General features: G+C 35.2%; 1 protein-coding gene across 22 annotated transcripts in view; it reads left to right on the top strand.

The window, feature by feature from the left end:
- STAU2 (staufen double-stranded RNA binding protein 2) overlaps window positions 1-18,051 on the top strand; it is a 333,473-nt gene that overhangs the window by 195,032 nt on the left and 120,390 nt on the right. For all 22 annotated transcript variants that reach the window (XR_014018766.1, XM_081266105.1, XM_081266100.1 and 19 more), the window contains one exon: window positions 15,476-15,783. Coding sequence is in view for 21 of the 22 variants with exons in the window: in XM_081266105.1 (XP_081122231.1) it covers window positions 15,476-15,783 (308 nt within the window). In the remaining variant the exon portion in view is untranslated. The remainder of the gene's footprint in view (window positions 1-15,475; window positions 15,784-18,051) is intronic.

Raw genomic sequence — 18,051 nt, 5'->3', positions numbered from 1 at the left:
GCTGAAATTTCACAGGCTTTTATGATCATTATCAAGATTTTCTTGAATAAATGTGCAATGACTTCAGATGTAAAATGTGAAATTAGGCTAAATTTTGTAGGTTAAAGACATGGTACTGCACAAGACTACTTTTACTCTGATACCAGATGCAAAATTTGGGGATTCCCAGGGCTGATCAGTAGGTTAGAAATTTGTGAGTTCTTCCTACTCCATCAGGTTTGATAACTACCTAGACCAATCAAAAATCTTGGGAAGGTGCTTAGTTACAATTATATGTTTTTTGTAGTGAAGAGAATACAAACCAGGAAGAGACACATTGGGTGAAATCTGGGAGTATACCAAATATGAATTTTTTGGTGTTATCTTTTATGGAGATAGGACACATCACCGTTATGGCACATGGAAGTGTAATAATATGGAGAGAGTAATGCTAACCAGGGAAACTCACTTAAGCTTCCCAGGTTGTCTAGAGTATTTTTATTGGGTTTTCATTATGCTGACTTTGACCTTGAAATTTGTATGAACTTGTAGCTCTTGGAGTTCAGGCTGACATCATATGGCTCAAAGCCTTTTTTCAGATGCCTATTACTACTCATATGTGGTCTTTCTGAAATGACCATCCCCCATTTGAATCTTCTCATAGTATAAACTATCTAGGGGCCCAATGTGAGTCAATATGTTAACATAAACTCTGTGTGGTCCATGTGGCCCACCAGGAATAATTCTTGTCACTCAGAAAATTCCAAGAATTTACAGACTACCCTCAAAAACTGAGGACAAAGGCCAAATTCTTTGTTACATGGGGGAAATGTTTCCTCATTGGCCAAATTCCCCTATGACATTTCCAGAAACTTTTATATTTTTGAAAAATCAATTTGTACGATTTAGGATTATAGGGGAGTGGGTCTGTGGATCTTCTCATATTATCATTTGGAAGTAGGACTTCCTGCTTTATTTTGATTAATGTTTGCATGATGTATCAATTATTCCATCCTTTTATTTTCAGTTTGTCTATATCATTTGACATGAGTTTTTTGTAGAAAGTATATAGTTGGATCACATTTTAAAGTCCACACTGCCAACTTCCTTTTAATTGGTATACTTAGATCATTTACATTTAATAAAATCATTGGTATTTAGGGCTTAAGTATGTCATTTTATGCTTTTATAGTTGCTCTCCCTGTGTCTTCCTATGGGTTACTTGATTTCTATTTAGAACTTTATTTACATTGTCTAGAGCATTTCTGAATGTGTCTTCTTTTTTTTTTAATAATTTTTTTAAGTTGTAGTTCGATACAAATGCTTTGTTTTATTTATTTTATGTGATGCTGAGGATCAAACCCAGGGCCTTGCACACGCTAGATGAGTGCTCTACAGCAGAGCCCCAGCCCCAGGCCACGAATGTGTCTTCTTATATAGTCTTCTTAGTTGTTACCTTATTTATTATCTAATAGTGTCTAATATTATCATCTTATCCTTAGGAGATTCATTTCAAGAAAAACCATGGATAATACCAGTTATTTACACACACACACACACACACACACACACACACACACACACCCTGAAACCTTACCACATTGTACCAGAAGTAATCTATTCCTCAGGTTTTATTCCTTGGTGTTTCCTTTGCATCACTACTTTTGCACTTTGGGGCCATTATTAAGTATAAGGGTTATTTGAATACAACTGATACCAGGACAGTTTATCTAATAACCAGGATGACTACTAAATGATTAATGGATGGGTAATATATATGCACGGATACATTGGATGAAGGGATGATTCATGAGTGGGAAGAGCAGGATGGTGTAAGATTTCATCATACTATTCAGAACAACACAAACTTTACTTATGATTTTTTATTTCTAGAAATTTCCTTTTAGTATTTTCAGACCTCTGTGGATCATGGGTAACTGAAACCATGGAAAGTAAAACCCTGGTTAAGGGAGTCTACAGTGTATACATAAACATCAGTCTACTCATGTTGCTTCTCAGTTTGATTGAAGTATAGAAACCTTATTTCCTTTTGTGTTTTTCTTCCCCCTGCCTTTATAATTGACTTAAGTATTTTCCCTCTATACATTTAGAATCACATCAGACAATACTACAATATTGTTTTATCAGAAAAATGCAATTCAGAAAAAACTCAAGAGGAAAAAGAAATTCCATTGTACTTGCTCTATGGTTTTTGCTTACCATACTTTTTTTTTTCCTTCCCCATGTCCATGGATCTTTCTTTTTTCATTTCTTTCCTAATCAGAGGACTTGATTTAGCTATTCTTTTAGAATGTATTTGCTAGAAAACGTTCTTACTTTTCCTTCACTTGAGTCTGTCTTGATTTCACCTTTCTTCTTGAAATATATTTTTGCTGGATATAGGATTGTGGATTGAATTTTTTTTTTAAAGCAGTTGATAAACATTGTGTTCCTCCCTTTTGGTCTCTGTGGTTTGTGATGAGAGATCTGTCATTTGAATTGTTTTTTTCCCTAAGGTTAGATTTTGTTTTTCTCTGGCCACTTTCAAGATTCTTTGTCTTTAGTTTTCAGCAGTTGAATTTCACTGTGTCTTGGCATGGATTTCTTTGTGTTTATCCTGTTTGGGATTTTTTAGCATCTTGAAGATTTATATCTCCTGACAGTTGGGAGTTTTTAGCTATTATATCTTTCAAGTACTTTTTTAGCCCTACTTTTCCTCTCCTTTCTATAGCATGGATGTTATATCTTTTGTTGTAGTCTCAATTGGTCCTTGAGGCTCTCTTTGTTTTTTTCTATTGTTTACATTTTCTTTCATTTCTTTCCAGTCTATTTTCTATCTGTTCTTCTAATTGGGTAATTTCTGGTTCACTGATTCTTTCCTTTACTCTGCTCCCTATCTGTTGTGCTTTTTATTTTTGGTTGTGTATTTTAGTTCTAAAATTTCCATTTGGTTCTTTTTATCTTCTAATTTTTTAATCAAACCACCTGTTTGCTTAGACTTTATATTTTCAGTTGTTTTTGTATATTTGTATTTGTTTTTTGAAGCATTTTTTTTCATGGCTGTTTTAAAGTAAATTGTTAAGATTATTCTAATGTCTCTGACATCTCACTGTTGGCATCTATTAATTTCTCTTCTCATTCACTTTGAGATCTCCATGGTTGTTGCTATGTCTAGTGATGTCTTTATTGAAACCTAAGCATATTCACATTATGAGAACTTGCATCTTATTTAAGCCTTCTCTTTTTACTGTTCTTGTTTTATTTTGCTTTTTGTGACCCACCTCAAGAAGGTAAAGTGAGGAGTTTCTCCTTGCTATTGCTGATTGGAGGTACAAGTCCAGATTCCCCACTGTGCACCCACTGACACTCAAAGTGGGGTCTTCCTCATTACTGTTGGGTGGATTAGGGATTTGGGCCCCCTTCCACATTTTGTCCAGACACTACAGTGGGGTGACTTTTTCTCCACTAGTTCTGGCTCCCCTTAAAATCCTGTCCTGACATCCTTCTAGTGGAAAGTGGAAGGGATCACTCATTATTGCCAGGTGGGAGTAGAAGTTTAGGCTCCCTAAGCGGTCTTCACCAACATTGCAGAGTGGGGATGAAAGTACCAGTGCCCTAAGTGGCTTTCTTTTGACATTTACTCCCACATTAGGGAAGTTGGAGCCTCAGTACAGCTTTGTGAAGGTAGAAGTCCCTCCCCATTCTGTGTTTTGGTGACATGAATAAGAGTGGGACACCAGGGTTTGTTTGTTTGTTTTTTGTCTGAATCAACATCATTTTGGTCAAAGTTTTCTGTCTTGCTAGTTTTCCCCTTTTCTTGTCCTTGGGGGAAATACTGGAGAGTGATATTGACCAAATTTTATACATATATATATGTATATATATATTTTTTTCTGTGCATGTACAAATATGTAACAACAAATTCCATATTATGAACTACTATAATGCACCAGTAAAAATGTGAAAAAAATTTTTAAAAATGTTATTTTTATGACATTAAAAAATTGGATAGTACTTAGTCTTTATAAAATTTCAGTTCTTGTTATTCATAATATTGTGGAGTCTTTCATAAGTTTCTGAGTAACATATTGACTAATTTATAATACATTGTTAAATCTCAATTATGTCATATAAGAGAAATTAAAATTATGTGAGCTAAGATTTTTTATTCTAAAGCTGTGCTTAAAATTTTCTGTTATGCTAACCTAGTACTTGAAATTACTTTCTCACCACAACAACAACTATGAAAATGGCCAAGCATGTTATTTTGACATCTTTCCCCAGAGGTGGTATCATAGACTTTTTTAAAAAATAACTTTTCCCTTCGCCCTTATATCCATCTCTCCTGTTACTATACATGGGCAGACTCTGGTTCAGTGAACCTAGAAAACAGGTTTGAAATGAAGAGAGAACACCTCATTTTCAGTTCAATGTTTTGATAGTTTCTCTTCATCGTGGTATTAGGATATTTTAGGAATACAGATGTGAAGAATTTCTTTGGTGTATAGATATAATCAATAAAAATTCTTGTTTTGTTGTTTATTTACTGATTGTAAAGGCAGTTGCATGTGTTGCTGTTATAGCCAGATGCCTGGATTCTGGTCCTAACACCTGCCACTTACTGGTTATGACTTTCAGTTTTTTGTCACACAACCTCTTTGTGCCTTAAGATCTTCAGTTATAATGTAAGGATAATCATAGTCCCTCCTTCATAGGGTCATTGTGAGGGTTACTAAGCTAAATGTGCAAAGCATTTGAAACAAATCAGAGATCTAGTAAGGACTATATGAATTTTAGTTATAATTAGTATTATGGTTGTTACTGTTTTGTGAGCTGCTTGAAGATGTTGACTATAAAGAAATTCTCAAAATCCTAGCATAGGAATTCTGTGGTGTAATTTTTTTGGTATTGGTGCAGTAACCTTGTCAGGTCATTTATGTCATATGGTAGACTTACATAATCTATATTTCAGTCTTCTTACAGTTTTAAAGAAACAGTCACTAATGGAGTGATCCATGAGAATGATCTCTAACAAACCACATTTTTACCCCATTTAAATAAACTAATGCTTTAGTAAGCTTTTATACTCCTGCAACTGAACAACCCGACCAGAACAACAGTAGAGGAGGAAAAGTTTATTTGAGGGCTCGTGGTTTCAGAGGTTGTAGTTGATAGAAGGCCGGCTCCATTCCTCAGGGCTCAAGGTAAGGTTGAACATTGTGGGAGAAGAGTGTGGTGAAGAGAGCCAGCTCACCTGGTGATCAGGAAGCAGAGAGAGACTCCATTTGCCAGGTAGAAATATATACCCCAAAGTCATGCCCCAATTCCCACTCCTCCAGCCACACCCCACCATTTCAGTTATCACTCTTAATGCCTGTAAGGGGATTAATTTCCTGATTGGGTTAAGACTCTCACAACCCAATCATTTCTCCTCTGAACCTTCTTGTTTTGTGTCATTTGGGAACTTTTGGGGGACACCTCACGTCCAAACCATAACAGCTAATAATTGAAGATAACTATCTTCACAAGCTGCTCTCAAATGTCATTTTCATTGCAACAGTTCTGTCTTTTTCAGTAAAAATACTTAAGAGTTCCGTCTTTATTGGAAAATATTGAGCCTTGAAAAAGGTACATGTGTCAGGAATGCCTGACTCCCCAATTAGCTCCCTAAACTATACTTAGAAGTTACTCATGAAGTACACTGTTCTGGTCAAGTCAAACTGTTTAACACAATTTCCCCCCATCTTTAATCTATATTTATGTTTTCTATTTGAAAACTGTTTCTAATCATAGAAATATGCTGAGTATGTCTTTAGTGTATTTTCAGTGATAGTGGTGATCGACAGTCTCTTCATGTTTCTATTGTAAGCTTTAGATTATTTTCCCAGAAAGATACATGTTGGCATATATAGCCAAAAGTTAACAGGTTATTATTTTTCTAACACATATCTATGGATCTCTGTTGGAATACCTGTGCCAGATCTACTCTTTGATTCATATCACTCACTTTGTATTCCAGATTTTCTTGTTAAAGAAAATTTCTGACCAGAGTATAAATCATTCTACTAGTGTAAGATTAAAAAAAAGATAGTTTATTTATTAATCCACGTACTTATCCTTTGTTATTATAAACTTTTTATTTTTCTCTTTTAAAGAAAAAAATTAACATTTTAGCCCCATTTGAAAATTCTGAATATCTCCTTTCTCTGGCTAAGCTGTGTACATTTGGTTAGTAGAAGAAGCTTTCCAAAGGTATTTCCCAGTTTCTTAGAAAAATTCAATAAAATTTTATTGCTGTTATTGTTGTTTGTTTTTAGGATTTTTGTTTGCTTATTTGTTTTGTGGTGGTGCTGGGGATTGAGCCCAGGATCCTTATGGTGGGCTAAGCAAACATTCTATGGTTGAGCTACATCCCCAGCCCTTGTTTTTATTTTTTTAAGGCAAATTTATCATTACTACTTCTTACATCTTACTTCTCCTGCCAATTGCATGAGGAACCATCTCTTTGAGGTACACTGGATACTCTGTCAGAGTCTCCAACCAGGCTGTGCCCTGGGGTTCTGCCTTTAGTGGGCCAGGGCCAGACTAAGCACTCTTAGTACTATGCTAAGAAAAAGTCTTTGAGTATCTCACTGAAAAGTTCTTTCTCAGTAATTCTATTCATAAATATTCACCAAATTAATAACTTTTCGTAAATGATTATAGTAAGTATAGCAAAAAGAAAAAAGATGCCAATGAAATGTACAGATTGATGAAATCAGTGCTTTCATCCAACTCGGGATAAGAACAAGTTTAATTTCACCACTGATTCAAGTTATGCTTTTGAACACATTAAAATACATTATTTTAAAATTACAGCTTTATAGTTATGCATAGTAATTGGGTTCATTTTGACAAAATCATATATGGAAGGAATTTGATTTTAATCTCCAATTTCCCCTTTCCACCCCCACCATTCTTATTCTTCTTATCTACTTATCTTCCTTTTGCTTGTTTATTTTTGATTGGTACTTTCTACATACACGTAAAGGTGAAATTCCCTTTGGTATATTTGTATATGCATATAACCTGATTTTGTTGAATTCATCCCATATTTCCTCCACTTTTCCATCCTTCCTTCCTCCCTCTTGTTTTCCTTCTTCCACTCCACTGGTCTTCCCTATATATTTATGATATGTGGTCTACCCACCACCACCTTCTTCCCCCTCTTTTTGCTATAGCTTACACATTTGGTAGAAAATATTCATACCTTGATTTTTCCAAGTCTGGGTTATTTTACTTAGCATGATGTTCTCAATTTCCATCCATTTACTGGCAAATGCCGTTATTTCATTCTTCTTTAGGGAAGAGTAAAACTCCATTGTGCATATATACCACATTTTCTTGATCTATTTATGTATTGATGGGCTTCTGGGCTGATTCCATAATTTGGCTATTGTGTATTGTGCTGCTATGAGCATTGCAGTGGCTGTATTGTTAGAATATGCTGATTTTAGTTCTTTTGGATAAATGCCAAGAGTGGGATATGGTGGTTTCATTCCTAGTTTTTTTTTGTGTTGTTGTTGTTGTTGTTGTTGTTGTTTTTGAGGAATCTCCATATTGCTTTCCAGAGTGGTGGCACTAATTTGCAGTCCCACCAACAATGTATCAATGTACCTTTTCCACATATCTCATCAATATTTATTATTTTTTGTGTTCTTGAGAATTTCCATTCTGACTGGAGTTAAATGAAATTGTAGTGTTGTTTTGATTTGCATTTCTGAGATTGCTAAAGATGCTGAACATTTTTCCATATATTTATTGTCCATTGAGAAATCTGTTTAATTCATTTGCTCATTTATTGATTGGGTGGGTGGTGGTTTTTGTGTGTGTTGAGTTTTTTGACTTCTATATATTCTGGATATTAATACCCTGTCAGAGGAACAGCTGGCAAAGATTTTTTTCCATTCTGTAAGCTCTCTCTTCATGCTCTTGTTTCTTTTGCTGTGCAGAAGCTTTTTAATTTGACAGCATCCAACTCACTGATTCTTGGTTTTCTTTCCTGAGTATTAGGAGACTTGTTGATGAAATTGGTGCCTGCACCCATATGATGGAGTGTTGACCCTATGTTTTATTCTTGCAGTTGTATAGTTTCTGGTGTAATTCTAAGTCTTTGATACATTGAGATTTGACCTTTGTGCAGGATGAGAGATCTAAATTCATTCTTTTGCTATCCGGTTTTTGTAGCACTATTTGTTAAAAAGGCTATCTTTTCTTCATCATACATTTTTGGCATCTTTGTCAAGTATCAGATGGCTGTAAGTATGTCTGTTTGTCTCTGTGTCTTCTGTTCTATTCCATTGATGTTTGTGTCTGTTTTGATGTTGTTACCATGCTGTTTTTGTTACTATAGTTCTGTAGTATGATGTGAGATCAGGTATTGTGATGCCTCCTCTATTGCTCTACTTGCTCAGAATTGCTTTGCCTATTCTGGGTCTCTTATTCTTCCAAATGAACTAAAGGACTTTTTTCCTAGTTCCATGAAGAATGTCATTGATATTTTGATGGGAATTGCATTGAGTCTGTATATTGCTTTTGTAAGTACGTATATTTTGACATATCAGTTCTAACCATTCAAGAACATGGAGGGGTATTTCCATCTTCTAAGGTCTTCTTTAATTTCTTCATTTCTTCAGTGTTCTATAGTCCTTATTGTAATCTCTCACCTCCTGGTTAGATTAATTTCCAGGGATTTTTTTTTTAACATTACTGTGAAGGGGATGTTTTCCTCATTTCTTTCTCAGCAGAAGTGCTGTTGGAAAATTGGAAAGCTACTGATTTCTGAGTGTTGATCTTGTATCCTGCTACTTTGCTGAATTCATTTATCAGCTCTAGAAGTCTTCTGTTAGAATTTTTTTATCTTCTAGATATAGGATCATGTCATAGCAAACAGATAGTTTGATTTCCTCTTTTTCTATTTGTATCCCTTTCATTTCCTTCTCTTGCCTGATTGCTCTGGCTAGAGTTTTGAGAGCTATATTGAGTATTGGTTAGAGTGCACATCCTTGTCTTGTTCCTTACTTTAGAGGAAAGGCTTTCAGTTTTTCTCTGTTCAGTATGATGTTGATTTTGAGTTTGTTATATATAGCCTTTATGATGTTGAAGTAAGTTCCTCTATTCCTGTTTTTTCGAGCATTTTTAACATAAATGACTGCTGGATTTTATCAAAGGTTTTTTCTGCATCTATTGAGATGATCATATGATTCTTGTTCTTAATTCTATTTAAGTGGTGAATTAAATTGATTTATTGATTTGTGTATGTTGAACCAATCTTGCATCCCTAGGATGAAGCCCACTTGATCATGGTGTATTTTCTTTATGTGTTTTTGAATGTGGTTTGCTATGTTTTATTAGGGATTTTTGCATCTGTGTTCATCAGGGTAGGTGGTCTGTAGTTTTCTTCCTGTATGTGTCTTTATTTGGTTTTGGTATCACAGTGATATTTGCTCCATAGAATGTAAAATACATCATGTCATTCACTTGTTCAATAGTGATTTCTTATAGTTGCTGTTTCTTTCTAGCTTTACCTTCCAAGGTGATTCTGAGACTGACCTTTAAAAGAAACTTCTTGAAAACAGTGTACCAGTTTGACATTTTTTCATTGTATTGTTCTTAGCAGTTTCTTTTTTCAACTTAGCTTTCATAAAATTTTTCTTCGAATTTTGCATTATTGATTTTTTACTTCATAAACAGTATATATGTGATTTTAAATTTAGGCAGAGCTAGGGATCCAGCAGCCTCAGACAGAAGACCAGTTTGGTAGTGAGCTATGTGAGAAAGGGAAGCAGGTCTCATCAAATACTTGTTCCAGTGGATCCCAGTAATAGGGCAGCAGGAAGAAGATATTTTTGTAATTCACATCAGCCTACCAGTTAAACATCATGCTGAGGACAGATTCTGTCTTGTTTCTGATCTCCCTAGAGATCAGCGTGGTCCAGTGGGCTCCTTCTTGGATCTCTCACCAACAATTGATCTCAAAGTGCCCTTGGGAGACAACAAGACCCCTGCCATGTGGCGTACACTGCCAGAGCTTGAGAAACCAATCAGGGCAAGTTTCAGGCTTGGAGTTAACTTTCTGAGTTCAGCCTTAGGTGTTTGGATATAATATTTAGTTCCTTGCCTGTTCTTTTAGGGGGCCATTTAATGGAATAGTGTCCATTCTCTAGAGATAGATTTCCTAGAGTAACCATTCTAGCTTGCTGCTTATTATCTATATTCCTGTGGGTAAGTTGCCTAACATCTGTATGCTTCAGTTTTTTTTCATCTCTAATATATAGGACTAAGAATGCCCATCTCATAGGGTGGTTGTGAGAATTAAATGAGATAACGAACAGTGCTGGTGTTGTGTCTGCAGTGTAGCTGTGTACAGTGGTCACAAACCAAGGAGGGAGTATGAAAGGCAAAATCAGGAACAAAAGTAGGTATTCGGAGAATGGGCTTAGAACCTCTTCCAATAAGGGATGAGTATAATGGGATGTAATAAGCCCAAGCAGGAGAATGCAGTGTTCAAAGTCCATGAGCAAAGCTGAGGTTAGAAAAACACAGACTTTGGTGGTTACATAAGAGAAAAATCTATTCTAAACCGTGATTAAATAGAGGTAAGATAATAATGAATTATCATAGGGTGGCAATGACTTTAGAATTATTGAAACCTCTTTTGATAGATGTGTGAAAAAAAATATTTTGTCACGCATCCTAATAGAAATATAAATTGGCAAAATAAGGTAAAGGTCCCTAAATATGTATATACTAAATTACTCTTTGATTCTACTTTTAGGCCATTTTACTCTTGAACAGCAATTTAAATTTATTTCTATAGGAATACTCGATAAATTATGACTAATCCAACACTATTACTGATATTCAAGTTGAAAATTACATAAAAGTTGACTGCAGACTCTCATAAATGCATGTATTTTTTTATACTGTTTCTATGACCATTCTGTTAGAGTTGAGCTCTGTAGAAGGCAATCTTCCTTATTCACAGAGAAAAGTCATCTTGGGCTTTGCTGTATAGTAGGAGAACCTGAACTCTCTATGGGTCTTTATACTGTGATGTATGCCTTCCTTAAGTATTGAGAGAGCATTTTGTTGCTTTATAATATTGCTATTAGAAAGTCCAGTACATGTATGAAGACATGAATTGATGTGAACATACTTTATATACAAACAGAGGTATGAAAAATTTTTCTATATGTGTAATAAGAATTGTGATGCATTCCGCTATCATGTATTTAAAAAATAAAGCCAATAAAAAAGAAAGTCCATTACTGATATATAATAATTATCCTGAAGTAATGTGGTTAAGTTTTTTGACCTCTTGAATTGAGTATATAAGTGAGAGTCATATCATTTAAGTAAGAATTATATAAATGTATCCAGATAGTGAAAAAATTAATAATAGGTCTAAAAAATTCTAATAATGACATTTCACTTATCAAATTGACAAATATTTTTTACAATGTTAATTGAAATATAATAAACTGTACACAATGTGTACAGTTTGATCAGTTTTGACATGTTTATAAACCTGTGAAGTGAGCACTTCCATTCCCTGAAACTTTTCTCATGCCTTTTGAAGTCTGTAACTCCTGCTAACCCTATTCTCAGGCAATCTCAGTCTTACTTTCTGTCACAGTAAATCAGTGGCAAGGATTTTAAAAATTATAACATCTAATACCAAAATAGGAAACAAGGCACTTTCAGATATTTCTGTGAGAGTGCGAAATTGATACAAAGATTCCTTAGGGCCTATTTTGAAAATTTATATTCCAATAAATTGTAAAATCTAGAAAATATTAAATTTCTAGACACATATGATTTATCCAAATTAAACCATGATGATATAGAAAAACAAAACAAACCAGTATCAAGTAAACAGACTGAAGCATTAATTAATAACTTCCCAACCTGAATGGAACCACCATTTGACCCAACTATCCCACTCCTCGGTCTATACCCAAAGGACTTAAAAATAGCATACTAAAGGGACACAGCCACATCAATGTTTATAGTAGCACAGTTCACAATTGCTAAGCTGTGGAAGCAACCTAGATGTCCTTCAGTAGATGAATGGATTAAAAATGTGGCATATATACACAATGGAATTTTACTCAGCAATAAAAGAGAATAAAATCATGGCATTTTCAGGTAAATGGATGGCATTGGAGAAGATAATGCTAAGTGAAGTTAGCTAATCCCCAAAAGCAAATGCCGAATGTTTTTTCTGATAGAAGGAGGCTGACTCATAGTGGGGTAGGGAGGGGGAGCATGGGAGGAATAGAGAAACTCTAGATAGGGCAGAGGTGTTGGAGGGAAAGAGAGGAGGCAGGGGATTAGCAAGGATGGTGGAATGTGATAGACATCATTACCCAACATACATGTATGAAGACATGAATTGGTGTCAGCTTGTTTTATATACAACCAGAGATATGAAAAATTGTGTTGTATATGTGTAATAAGAATTGTAATGCATTCCACTGTCATATATTTTTTAAAAAAATCAGTTTAAAAATTTTTTAAAAATAAGAGATTGATCTAGCCTTGGCAAAACGGTAGGATACAAAGCCCTTGTCCCTCCTTACCCCATGAACACACCAATTTAACAATAACTCATGGGCATATTCCCTTTGTAAGAAGCTCCTGTACCTTGGGCAAGCATGAAACCAGCTATATTGAAATAGGTAGGAAAACTGATAGAAGGAAAATATCCTTGTACCAAAATCTCAGACTCTGGCACTGTGCCATATAAACAAGACAGCTTCCCCCACCCCCAGTACACACACAATCTTTAAGCTGCTCCCTGAGAAGGGAAAGAGATGCATCATACATCCAGTGCCCCAACTTTTCTGAGGGCTACCCAGAGGACTGGCTTCTGTTTAGCCTATCTCAGGGTACTGATGGCACATGGCATATTCTAGCTGCCTGAGTACAGTGATACCAGATGGTCACTATACCTACTCCCCCACCTCCAACTCAGCACAGAGGTGACAGTTGAAAAACTCTAGTGCACAGATTCTTGGGGAGATAAAGGGGTGCACCATATGTCCAATGACTCAGTTTATCTGGGGGCATCCTGAAGAAATTGGCTTCAGTCTTGCTTGTCTCTGAGTGTTTGTGGGAATGGCAGACTCTGCATACCTGGGGGTTGAAGAACAATGAAAAACAGGTTAGACTAACATAAAAGGTTAAAATGCACTGAGAATCTCTGACTGGACTGAGATTAGTGAGTTTTCTGCAGTACATGGTCAGTCCCTGAAGACTAGGAGAGGTGACTCTTTTGTCCAAATGTGCAGACAACAACAGAGAGAAGCAAGGAAAATGAAAAAGATATTTTCTAAACAAGAGAATGAGATGTCTCAGGAAATTGATGCTAATGAGATGGAGATAATATGATTTACCTGACAGAGAATTCAAAATGACTCTCAAAGATGCTCACTGCAGTCAGGAGAGTAACTTATGAACAAAGTGCTAATTCCATCAGAGAACTTCAAACTTCAAAAAGTCCAAAATGGAAACCAAGGAGTTAAAGACTAAATAACTGAATTGAAAAAATCACCAGAGAGGTTTAACAGCACACAAGTTTCAGCAAAAGCCATTGGGAAGAGTGAAATTATGGCATTTGCAGGTGAATGGATGGAGCTGAAGAATATCATGCTAAGCGAAATAAGCCAATCCCCCCAACCCAAAGGTGGAACATTTTCTCTGATATGCAGAAGCTAATTCACAATAAGCGGGGCTTGGGAAGAATAGAGGTACTTTGGATTAGGCAGAGGGGAGTGAAAAGAGGGGAGGAGGTTAGAGGTAGGAAGGATAGTGGAATGGATTGGATAGTGTTACCCAGTGTGCATGTATGATTACCTCATGTACAACCAGAATAATGAGAAGTTATACTCCATTTATGTATGATGTGTCCAAATGCATTCTAATGACATGTACAACTAATTAGAACAAATAATAGTTTTTTTAAAAGACCATTAGGAATTAGGGGAGAATGGGCAGGCCTTTCAGGATTTCCCAAAATGTTAGCTGCTTTTAATATTATGAGGAATGCTTGTATATAAATTAACCTGGGAAATTCTGGGTTAAATCAGGTTGAATGTATTTCTGTTCTGGGCTTCTTTGATTCTTTACTATGCTAATGTACATTTTTAGTCCCCTTGAAGAGTGTGTGTGTGTGTGTGTGTGTGTGTGTGTGCGCGCGCACACACACACACACACACACACATGATGGCAAGGTGGCAGGGAGAGAGAATTCATTTGCATTATTTCCCAAATTTATTTATCATGGAACGCCTTTTTTTGCAGACTCCTTATAGAACACATTTCACAAAATGAATGCTGTGGAGACGATCAGCAGTGAAACCTTTCAGTGATTCTTACTGTAGCCCCCATGTGAAACAGCGGAGGTTTCAATTAGAAAGCTAATGGCAGGAGGGTGGGGTGGGGGTGAAAGCAAGGGCATTAAGTTGTATCTCCCAAGGCACATTCTCTACAAGGGATGACTTTCATTAATTTTAAAAGATAATATGATTTGAGCTTAATATCTAAACAGAAGGCATCAGAACAAGCAGTGTGAAATATGGCTTGAAACATCTCTGAGACAAATGGTAGTCAAAGCAAAAGGTGCCTCTGTGTTTAAACTCCTCTAATTGATGACATAGCACCCGTCTTGCTCCTTTCGCTTACAGTACCTTTCCATGGCCTGACTTGAACAAATGTACCAGATGATGAAGGGCAAATTCTAGAGATGTTGGAATGAACATTATAACTTCTTGGTTATAGGTGAATCAGAGGTAATTTCCAAAAGTATAAGTTGGGCAATACACATATAAATGGTGGTGTCATAATTAACTAAGCAAGATAGGGACAGTGTCAGTTTGGGAAGAATATGCCCTTTCTGACATGTTCATGAGTTAGAATATTCTGTGGGTTATCCATGTGGAAAAGAGAGGACCAGTAGGCCATTGCATATATAGGTTTGTGTCTCTGAAAATGTTTGGACTGGTATGGCCTTCATTTTATCTTTTGTACCTCAGTTGCTGCATATAATGGGGCAGTTCCTTTCTATTTATGAGACATAAAATATTGAACTTCAGGGTAAAGATACTGCATATATCCTATCTTCTTCCTCATTATATTTCCACATGTCAATTTCCCTTATTCTTCCATGGCTTTCCTACCACACATTAAGTTCCACTGAAACTACTTTTGTGGAGTTTTTTAAACTTCTGATTTTAGGAATATTGACACATACTTTATAACTTTGTTTATATTTTTTTTATTCACCTCTAAATAGAAGCTGCAATTGCCTCTGTAGGCATGAGGACGATAATGATTGGCAGTGCTTCTCCTTTCTTTGTTACTAAATTAAGGAAGCCATTGAGCTAACAATGCTATAACGTTTGTTCTCAATTATTTTAAGTGTAATAACAGTGTTTCTTCATTTTATTTATAGCTCCAAAAGGAATTCTTCATTTGTCTCCTGATGTTTATCAAGAGATGGAAGCCAGCCGTCACAAAGTAATCTCTGGCAATACTCTAGGCTATTTGTCACCCAAAGATATGAACCAACCCTCAAGCTCTTTCTTCAGTATATCTCCCACATCGAATAGTTCAGCTACAATTGCCAGGGAACTCCTTATGAATGGAACATCTCCTACAGCTGAAGCCATAGGTTTAAAAGGAAGTTCTCCTACTCCCCCTTGTTCTCCAGTACAACCTTCAAAACAACTGGAATATTTAGCAAGGATTCAAGGCTTTCAGGTATGAATTAAAAAGCAAAAACAACAAAAAGCAAAACAATTCATTAGCCCCAAATCCTTCATCTCAATCCATCAGAAGGTCCATTCTTGTCTGCTAGTGTGACCTTTATGCCACTTACATCGTAAATTATTTAGGAACACAGAGGACAGAAAAAAAAGAGAGCCATATACACATGCCTCATTTTCTCTTACTTTCTGTCTATTGAATAATTCTTTTGCTGCCTGGCTTTCTCTCATTTTCTTTTTTCTTCTTTTGTTTTTTTATAAACATTTTTTCATACTCTGTTTTGTCTTCCAGTTGGGTGCATCTATCTTCTTACTCAGTCTTCCACAAACAAAAATTCTGCCTTCAGTATTTCACTCATTTCTCCCTATTTTAACTTTAAAGTTGAGTTTTTCTAATGATGGGTTTACTTTTATAACAATTTTGAATTTGACATTCTATTGCTAGTAATGATTCAGGTACACTATTTAACATCATCGAAGTCTATTACCTTAGGAATTAATTAAACATGGTATTTGAATAATAATGCAACACTTTCTAGTTGTTTGAGGCATAATAATATGTATTTGTTTTATTGAATCATGTTTTGAACCATCTACATAGAATAGCAACTGCCTCTGATGGTACCAACAACTTTATTTCATTGGGTTTAACTTGTATGTGTGAATTTGGGGATAGAAATACCCACCCCCACTTATTTATTCTTCGTTCCCTTTTGGGGAAACAAAAAGTCCAACACTTCTTTATGGATGTTTTAGAGATTTTTAAAGAATTATTAACTCCAGGAAAGGGAAACACATCCTGATTTCTTAGTTGCCTTGAAAATCATGTGCTGAACTGTAACCACCACCTCGACTGGATGAACTGCAGCTTGCTCGTGTAGAAAGGTCTACTCCCCAGATCTTGCTGTTCTTATCCCCCTTTTCATCTTAGTCTTATTCTTTAAGACCAAAAACTGTAATTTCCTTTAGAAGTGCTCTAGAAGATCTGTATTATGTAGAATGATCATGTATAACCATTTTACAATTTTAGATTATAAAATGAGAGAGGATCATTGTGTTTTGGGGGGCATTTTGCATGTTTGGTTTTGTTTTTTTCCTTCACAGAATCCTTCTGATTCTTTCAAATCTATTGCTAGGTAGTTGTTAGTGTTTTTAATTGGACTATTAATATGAAATTAAAGAAGCTGTTACCAACTATTGGCTCTGTCATCTGAAATTTCAAATGCTTAATTTCAGGTTATAATTTTAAAATTTGCTTTTGTTGTTTACTTTAAGAATCACAATAAATCACTGTTTGAAAAAAAAAAGACCTTGATTCATATAGTTAAGGTGCTAGAAAAAAGTTAAGTAGCATTTAGTTCTACCTACAATCTGCATAGTATGAATTAGAAATAAACTTTGATGAAAAGAAATTAACTGCTTATTTACAAATCTAGTCATTTAGAAATGTTTGAGCATAACACTACATTTTTATAGAAGGCAAAAATTGCATTGAAGCTCTGAATTGACTTTTTGCTTAACAGTATTACAATAGATATACTTTTGTTGCCAGAAGAACTTAATTTTTTAAATTTGTTTTCATTTGTTAGTTCTTCACAATGACAACAACTGTAACTTGAACATATCTTCACTGTAGCCAAAATATAATCTGCTTCCCCCATTATCAGACTGATTTCTTATACTTCTTTTAAAACTTACACTGAGACAATATACTCTTATTTATGGACAAGTTAAACATTTCCAGATCTGTGTACTGTGAATTTTACATACTAATGAATATAAACGTGGTTTTAAAACATTACTGTGCTTATTTGGCTGAATGAGCTGGTATTGATGTGAAATATTGTTGCTAATGGATCACAACCACAGCTGGGAAGTAAACAAAATCTCTGTGGGAAGTGGCTTAGTGTTTGTCACATGCATAGCTCATTTTCATGTCACCATAGAAAGTTCTTTGTGGTTAAGAGTTTTAAAGCCTATTTCTTTCTAGATAGGTGTATATACCTAGTAGAAAAACATGTAGATTGTTTCTATTTCTTAAATGTTTTAATTAGACAATAGTTTAGAAATTGTAGGACCAGTTTTGTTAAGGATAATATGCCATTCTGTTAATTTTATTTCTGGAATTTAAAAACAATAAATTCTTTTTCTTTGTTTCTAGGTTAGTACCTTTTCATTTTATTGCACACTGAACAAATATTATTGCTTATTGAATATTGTATAAACCTTTCTTTGGCCTTCCTTTGCCCATTGCAAGTTGATT

The sequence above is a fragment of the Spermophilus citellus genome, assembly GCF_964194105.1.
Source record: "Spermophilus citellus genome assembly, chromosome: 14".
Lineage (NCBI taxonomy): Eukaryota > Metazoa > Chordata > Mammalia > Rodentia > Sciuridae > Spermophilus > Spermophilus citellus.
The sequence above is the reverse complement of the archived record's forward strand: the minus strand, read 5'-3'. Positions and strand labels throughout refer to the sequence as shown.